Source organism: Anguilla anguilla, chromosome 4, assembly GCF_013347855.1.
Source record: "Anguilla anguilla isolate fAngAng1 chromosome 4, fAngAng1.pri, whole genome shotgun sequence".
Classification (NCBI taxonomy): domain Eukaryota; kingdom Metazoa; phylum Chordata; class Actinopteri; order Anguilliformes; family Anguillidae; genus Anguilla; species Anguilla anguilla.
Genome location: NC_049204.1, coordinates 3,992,682 through 4,001,488, shown reverse-complemented (window position 1 = coordinate 4,001,488; position 8,807 = coordinate 3,992,682). Strand labels below are relative to the sequence as shown.

The window sequence follows — 8,807 nt, the reverse complement described above, 5'->3', positions numbered from 1 at the left end:
GCAAATTGTTGCCTTTAATAATTAAAGATCCTATGATTGCCATTATAACATGCGCTAATTGGATATTTGAATATGATGGATTGGCTTTCGTTCTCAAAGCACTTGTAATTACACTCCTGAATGCACCCGGAACATCCTGCAGAGTGTATAAAAGATGATTTGTGCTTAAAGAGAAGAAGAAAAGGCCCTTCACTAATTGCCACTCGGTATTTTGGAATTTTTGCTTTCCTTCACTATCTTGCCCAATTAGGTATTCATCCATCCATTCATTATCTATACCCACTTATCCTGGTCAGGGTCACGGGAGGGTGCTGGAGCCTATCCCAGCGTGCAGTGGGTGAGAGGCAGGAATACACCCTGGACAGGCCGCCAATCTATCACAGGGCACACACACCACTCACTCTCACACCTCTGGGCAATTGAATGGTAAAATGGACTGCATTTATATAGCGCTTTACAATTGATGCCTCTCATTCACCAGAGCAGTTAGGGGTTAGGTGACTTGCTCATTGACACTCCGACACGCCCAGGGCAGGGGATCAAACCGGCAACCCCTCTGACTGCCAGACAACCGCTCTTACCTCCTGAGCTATGTCGCCCCAATTGAAAGTCTCCAGTTAGCCTAACCCACTTGTCTTTGGATATGCACTTTATAAGTTATTATTGGTTGAATTCAGTTCTTTAAACAAGCTTTGGCTTTAACATTTTCACTTTAATTCTAAAATATCAGCTTTTAAACAAATTTAATGCAAGTCAACATTAGCAGAAGTCAATGGCCATATGATGGTTCATTCACAGAATCAGGTTATGTTCAGAAAACACTCTCCCTGTGTATATTTATCTTCTCTTCATACCATACAGATGAACTCTTTCCAGACAGCCCAGTTTGGCAAAATTTATTTTGGGGAGACACAGGATCGCAGAGGAGACACAGATTTTGTGGGGGGGCGGGGGGGGGGGGGGGGTGGTTAATGGTGTTTTGATGGTGTTGGACACACAAACACTTTTTCAGGAATTTTCCAGGACGTTTCGGTAAACAAACAGAGCGGGGCATGTGTTTGAAGCGGGCCATTTTCGGTTATCTGAACCGTTTCCGTGACGATTTCAGATCGTTTTGTCGGCCTGCTGGCCTGCAGGGAGTCCAGGCTGAGATCTGGGCGGCTCAAAGAATAGCGCGAAATCGCAGTTTGGGGGCCTGGGACGCCTGCTTTCATGTCCTTTGATGTCCTCTGTGACTCCCCTTGTCACAACCTTATCAAGGACTCTCATCGACTCTCTGGTACCTTCTGCTTTAAATGGAAGCACATGGGTAACCTTGGCAACGGCGCAAACATCCAACAGGCCATAATGGCTGGCACGTCAGTTTCAATGTAACGAGGCGCCAAGACCGGGCGCCCTATTTGACCCGCCACCCCCGCCCAGCCGCGTCTGTGACCTTTGACCTCCAGACACTCGCCCACTCGAACAGGAAGACCTGAGTCAGCCTTGACCCCCGCCCCCCGCCCCGCCCCGCCGGCCGTCCAAACCTGCATTGCACGCATTCTCCCGGGTTTGTCGTTATTGTTCCTCCGTTGTGAGTCAAATTTCCCGAAGACTATAAAAGTCCTATAAAAGTCCCGCCCGTTTCGTGTCTCGACGCGCTCGCCGGTGTTCGGCGGTTAAGCTACGTGCTAGCGGTACAGCCTCAGAGAAACAGAAGCCGCACGCACAACTTCCCGGCTTTCAGCGCTAAGCGGCACGCGATCGCCGAGGCAACAAACGGCACACGACAGCTGCCAGAACGCAAGTGAGCGTTGGCGACATTCAAGTGTTCGCATGCACCGCCCACAGAGGCCTCAATAGACTGTTACATGGTGTGATCCATTGACTGAAAAGATGGGAGAAGCTTGCTGCTAAAGACCTCACTTCCGTCACTGTGTTACATTAATAAGTGGCCTTCTTGTTCTACATCTTTCTGAATGCTAAACTGTGAGAGCTGATAATGAGTTTACGCTGCCACCTGCTGTTCTGGAGTATTATGACGCACAGGTGCCTTGACAGCACAGTGAGTATCATTCATGGGTCTCAAACTCCAGGCTTGGAGGACCATGTAAATGTTTTTGTGGCTTCAATGCAATCAGTAGCCACTTTAGGTCTTTGGAGCAATGTGTGTACACCCTTTAGCCAATCAGTGACTGACATGAAACCCTCAAACCCCCCAGGGGGCGGAGTCTGAATACTCTCTGAAGGCGTGGAAAGCATAACACAGCCTTACCTCTGTCCTCCTCCCCTGATCCCCATCGCACCCCCCCCACCCTCCATGACCCCCCCCCCCCCCCCGCCCCCCCCCCCCCCCAGACATGATTGGCCAGAGGACAAGGGCGCCGAAGTCCAGCGAGGGGAAGCTGGCGAGCGGGCGCGAGACTCTGCGGCTCAGGTCCAAGGGCGCCGCCACCGTGCAGGAAGTGGTGAGTTCCCACGGCGACCGCCGTTTCCACGGGAGCAGCACCGGAGACGTTACGAAAGGCCGAGCCAGATGCTCGAGTCCCACACGCCCTCCATCCTTCCCTCTGCTCAACCGCGGGCGGCTAACTGTCAGTCCCAGGAGTTTCCTGGGCCGGTGAACATCCGCTCAACCCACAATGCACTTGGTCAAGGCCCCATATCGCGGTGATCGTCACTCACTGGGTCTGACAGTCGTACGGCCTGCTGGTTTTTGTTTTCGCCTTAATAATAAGCAACCAACTCAGACCCTAGAAACCAGGTGAGGTGAGTTAACTGTGTAATCGACTGCTTTAACTGATCAATTAAGAGCCAAGTAACAACAAAAGCCAGAAGAGCCTGCGGGCTGCCAGTATCACTGCCCTAAAGAATTTACCGAAAATGGGATCAAATTTGAATGTTTTTACGTCAGTGGATATGTGGGGTGGAATCAACCCATTTCCCTAACTATTACGCATACTACATACTACACCAGCACTGTCCCTTTTCCCCCACATGTCCCTCTGAAAGTCCTGAGAGAGTAGCCTTTGTGTTTAGACTTTGGCAGCAGTATCAACAGGCCTTCACTCGCTAAGACGTGTTTTTTTTTTTCTCCTCACAGCCGAACGAGTTTGAGGAGAGGGCCACTAAGAAGGTGGACGACCTGCTGGAGAGTTACATGGGCATCCGGGACCCCGAGCTGGGTGAGATTTAAGGCCCTGTTTCCACGGCAGCAGGCAGGGCTGCAGAATGAGGCCTGGTGCATTCTGGGGTTTCACACCAACGTCTGCTCTTGAAGGGGAAAAAAATCATCTCTCTCACACAATGCAGGGTAGGGTAAGGAAGTGCCCTCTTATGTAGTTCCTGTTTTACAAAAGGCTTTTTAGACATGAAGCACGTAATGGACCCGGCTTATAACTCACAAACTCACATACTCACACTCACTCACGCTCTCACTCACGCTCATACATTCACTCACTCACGCTCTCACTCACTCACTCACTCACACACTCACTCACTCACGCTCTCACTCACTCACACACACTCACACACTCACTCACTCACGCTCTCACTCACTCACTCACTCACTCACTCACACATTCACTCACTCACACACTCACTCACACTCACACATTCACTCACTCACTCACTCACTCACTCACTCACCCACTCACACACTCACTCAGGCTGGCTGAAGCTTCTCCAGAAGGGGGCACTGTTAGCCCTCAAGTAGCTGAAATGGCTACATAGGAGTATATATATATATAGCAGCCAAAGGTGGACCAACTCCACATTAATGCCCATAATTTTGGATGAGACGTTGGATGCGTCAGGTGTCCACATACTTTCGGCCACGTTGCATATCCTTCACGAAAAGCTTTTTTGACCACGGCCCAGATATCAAAGCGAAACCAGCACCGCTGTATAAAAAAAATAAAAAAATAAAAATTTTAAAAAAGGGGAGGCGGAGTAATCGTCAGGAAGCGAAAGCGCGGAATGTTCCGGAGTCGTGAGCTCCTGCTCCACAGACACACTCCTCCTCCGGAGGACCTCCTCTCCACCGCTTCCTTACAAGGCCGGGTCGCCGTCCGGGCCTGGCTGGCGGGGCAAACGGAATGCGCGGCGTTTGCTAAGCTTTCTCATCAAGGCTCCGCTCCTCATACCAGCGACATGAGCTGCCAGTTTTCCCATCCCCTTCTCTCTCGCTGCCTCAGAGAGATAAGGGAAGAAAGGCCCCATCGATCACGCAGACCTCATTACTATTGGCCCCTGGGGCCCTGCGCGCATACCTGCGTTTGGGCAACTGCCCAAACACTGCCAAAGGAGGAGTACTTCTGCGACAGAGAACGTCAGGTACCAACTAGAGGTGCTGGGTGTATGCTGAAAACATGCATAGGGTTTGGGGGTAGACAGGGAGACGTGCCACCCCACTCTATTGCTTCCATATGAATTCACTGCTAGGCTAGCGGGTGCGCTTGTGTGACTTGATGTTTGACTATGTGCCACTAGGTGGCAGCAGCAGTGTGTCTCCCCCCCCAAAAGCTTAAATGGAACCTACGCCTATGTCTGAAAACTCATTTTTTTATTTTACAATTTATTTTTGCTAATTGCAGGATGATTTACTCATCCACATGCTTCTAGAGAAATGAAAACAACCATTTTGTATCGGATACGAAGAAAGCAATTTAAAAGGCAATTTAATGTACTCTTGGATTAAGAAAAAAAAAAAAAAAAAAGCGTGTTCCTTGTTTGGCATCTCGGAGTGTTATTGTCAGCCAGGATCCTAGAGGAAGGGCGGGAGAGATCGGAAAGATTAGAAGGTTAAAAGGGATGCAGTAAGCACTCTCAATAATTCCCTGTTTATCCCTAAATGAGGAGGAAACCTCTTCGCTGCTGGAGCCAGTGCATTTCCTGGAGTGCCGAGCAGTTTGTCTTCATGAAAAGGCCACCGGTTGAATTAATGCGCGGCTTTTGGCATCGACAAATGGTTCTCACGCTGAATTTCTTCGCAAATTGGAAGGCGTAGGTTCACTCTCAAGAACAGACTGGGTACCTCTGAGCAGAAGGCCCCTTTTTTTTTTTTAACACCACATGCGGCCATTTTGGCTCCATCGCATAACCTGCTGTGGCTCCAGCAATTGCAGGACCTCACAATGGTGACCTCAGACCACCAATAGGAGAGGAGAGCGGCTGACTGTGGCCTTGCTGGGCCAGCCAGCGAGTTTTCCAGAGTTTCGTAAAGGCTCTGCAGTGAGTGACTGATCAGAATCTGAAGAGGACGGGTGATTTGTCAGTATCCCCTCACAGAGATTTTTAAAATTAAAACAGCCGAGACCTTTTAATTTCACAGTTATTTGGCGGTTTAGCCCATATTCACAACCAGAAATTAAAAAAATTTGTGCTTTTCTTCTTCTTTTTTTTTTTTTTTAGCCACCACCATCGTGGAGGCGGGAAAAGACAAGAAGAATCCGGACGACTTCGCGGAGGCCCTGGACTCAGTGCTGGGAGACTTCGCCTTCCCCGACGTCTTCCTGTTCGACGTGTGGGGCGCTATAGGGGACGTGAAAAACGGTCGAGTGTAGCGAGCGGTCGGTCCCCCAAGCCCCGCCCCCCTTTCTCTCCTCACCACCCCTGACCCTGTTGCTTGGCTACCATGCCCCGCCCACCCGCCCACCCACCCATCCACCCACACAAATAGGGTTTGTATCTGCTCAAACCATATTCTCACAACACACCAGAGGTCCTAGCACCCTGCCGGCTAAAAAAAATTCAATATGCTATTTTATCGCCGTAACGGTCAACCGACAATTAACAGTTAACCGAGGCTCAGATAGAGGCCTAAGCTGGTCCAGGCCTCATTGCTGTTGACCATAGTTTGGCTGTTCATTTCATTTTTAATTCATTTTTTTAAACATTTTTCCCCTCCATTTTAAAATATCTATTCGAGAAACATCTTCCCACTCAACCCTAGCTTCTCAGCAGGCCTTACCGCCACCACATCTTTTTCTCGCGTAAGGAATTCAACTGCGACCTTCTCTTCAGGATTTACCGTCCCTTACAGTGCGTGTTTAGTTTATTTGTTCCAAAGAGTGCCCTGGACTTATGATTTACCCATACATCACCGAGTCACCATTCCTGAATGACTTCTCAGGGGCCAGCAGAACATTCTTCATAAAATAGGACAACTCCAGCAAGAGGAATCAAGACACATAGCGCAGTATTTAATATCAGGATGGATATACACCATTGACTCTCATTCCATTGCACATAATTCAGGTGCTTTATACATCTGGCATGCAGTAGCAAATATGGACTGGATTACAGGGTTTGATATTAATATGTATCATTCTGGATTTCCCCATTGTTTTCCGTGTGCTGTCTATTTCCAAAATGAGTTTCCATAATAGGTTGCGACAGAAGAAATAAACTGAAAAATTCCAAAAGCATAGATGAGTCATTTACATTCGGGCAAAAAAAAAAACAGAAACCTGCTAAAGGTAGCATTTAGCAAAATGTCCAGGCTGCGATAAATGGCCGCCTCTTTGGATATTCATGTGCAAAAAAATACGCAATAAATATAATATAAACAAGCGTGGTGACAGTGCAGCTTAGCAGTAACTCTGGAGGCAGACTCTTTGTGTACACGCATCCTTCAACAGCAGGTCCAAGAACATTCCAGAATACTGACAAGGCAGAACTTCCACCACTCTGGGCAGGAAGTGAGGTCACAGGAGGGCAGGTGTAGAGGGTCAGAATGGAATTCTCAAAAAAAAAAAAAAAAAAAAACCTTCCACTCTGCACGTACTATATATTTCCACATTTAGCAAGAAGGATAACAGCTGTTTTTTTGTAGTTGTTTTTTTTTTTCCCCCCAAAGTGAAGATGGTCTGTTTTGGTCGTTACTTTAGAATAGGATGACATCCCTGGTTTCTATTTGACGTTTTAAATGCAGCTGGTGGCTGTGAAATGTCGCTTCTGGGAAAACGATGACCAACATTGCTGAATTCCTAGAGATTTCCCGGATCAGACCCTAATTTTGGATTTAAAAGAAGGCATATGTGAGCTGACCCAATTGATAAGGTCACGGAGGACATACTGTATGGGCATACCATGCATTCTTAAAATTTTGACTTTATAAGGTTTATGGGAAAGCCATGTCTGTACTTTTCCCACATTGTCGACAATTAAGTCAAATTAGGGTAAAAAACAATTTAAAAAAAAGATTTACCACAAAAAAATAATTAGCAGATATTCTCAGAGAACCAAACTCCTGGCCCTCAACAAACCTATTAATGCAGTTAATTAGACAAAAATTAATTCACAATGATCCCAAAATGTATAAATTGTGGTCCCCAAATAAATTACTTCCTTTTTATTCTGCATCCAATTTGGAAAAAAGGAAGGTCTTCATATTCTGATAATTTTGAGTTCACACAGAATATCGAGTGGCTTTTAGCAGACAAGGGCTAATTGGATATTTGGCGTGATTGAACTCATAGCATTCCTGGACTTTGACAGCCACAGGGTCTGCTGGTTTTTTGTTTTCTCCTTAATATCAGCAACCAGCTCAGACCCAAGAAACCAGGTGAGGCGAGGTAACTGTACAATCGACTGCTTTTCAGTCAAGTGCCGAGTAAATAAAATCTCATTCAGTAAAAATATATAATTCATAAATACATCTTTAGAATGTATTTTAAGATAATTCTAATGCATGGCCAAGTTTGTAAAAATTAGCCATTTAATTTTAAATAATGTAATTCCAATTAGTATGTGAAACATAAATATTTAATTTAAATATTCTATGAAAAATATTTATCATATATTTCACACACATTGCAAATACATCACGGAAATGCATGAAACGATCAATTTTTTCTAAACCTATTTTGCCATGTATTATAAATCCATTTTAAAATGCATTCTAAAAATGTATGTGAAATTATTTTCCCCCCTACAAATCCCTGATCATATAAATTTGTACTAAATATTGTTGAAAATAATCATCTGCTGGAATTTTAAAAGGAGTTTAAAGGGTGAAAGAATTATATGTGATCGTACGACCCCCTGGAAGAGAATTATGTGTTTTGCTACATACATTTTTGTAAAATTTTGTGAAAGCCAAAATTTTGTATCAGTTGGTCAGGAAAATAAAGACTTGCTTAAATTTGGTATTAAAAAAATTGACAGGAAGTAGCATTGAGCTGATTTGCAGATTGAGCTGATATACAGATATGCCGTACATCTTTCATCCTAAATGGGTATCTCTTCCGCATTAAAGATTATTTTATACTCACGTCACATTAGTAAAGTAGTTTGTGTGAGATACAGTGTGTAAATATTGTGTATCTTCAGGGGAACTTGAGTACATTTAGAAGAACGCTAGGTGTTTATTTTTTCTAAATAGCAAATCAGAACAATAATGCCCAGTTATACAGAACGGCATTATTCTGAGGTCCTCTAAGTCAAGTGTGGTGCTTTGCTCATTGTTTTGTATGTCTATTGCATTGTCTCGGTATGAAGACCTGAGAATATAAGGCAAACATACGTATGTGTATTATTATGAACTATTGCTAATAAAAGAATTAACACTCAAATATGGGTTTCTTTGAAGACAACGCGTTTTTCAAACTCATCACAAAAACGGGGCTCCAATTTAGATTCAGTGATAAAAACAGCATGTGCTACCAGCAACAACAAAAAAAAGGTCTTTCTCACAATATTTTTAACACACGGTGTGTAGAAAGTTCTAGAAGCGTTAGAACATCGGAGGACTTGCTCTCTTAGTATATGGGAAAATTCAATAATAACATCTCTCTTTGATATCCATTCGTCTCATTTTTCATGAG

The 8,807-nt window shown here is 45.2% G+C and overlaps 1 protein-coding gene across 1 annotated transcript in view; it reads left to right on the top strand.

The window, feature by feature from the left end:
• Window positions 1-5,610, top strand: part of gipc3 (GIPC PDZ domain containing family, member 3) — a 15,936-nt gene extending 10,326 nt beyond the window's left edge. The window contains exons 5-7 of the mRNA XM_035415798.1: window positions 2,338-2,447; window positions 3,083-3,164; window positions 5,392-5,610. Of these exons, the coding sequence (XP_035271689.1) occupies window positions 2,338-2,447; window positions 3,083-3,164; window positions 5,392-5,543 (344 nt within the window). The 3' untranslated portion in view covers window positions 5,544-5,610. The remainder of the gene's footprint in view (window positions 1-2,337; window positions 2,448-3,082; window positions 3,165-5,391) is intronic.
• The last annotated feature ends 3,197 nt before the right edge of the window (window positions 5,611-8,807 follow it).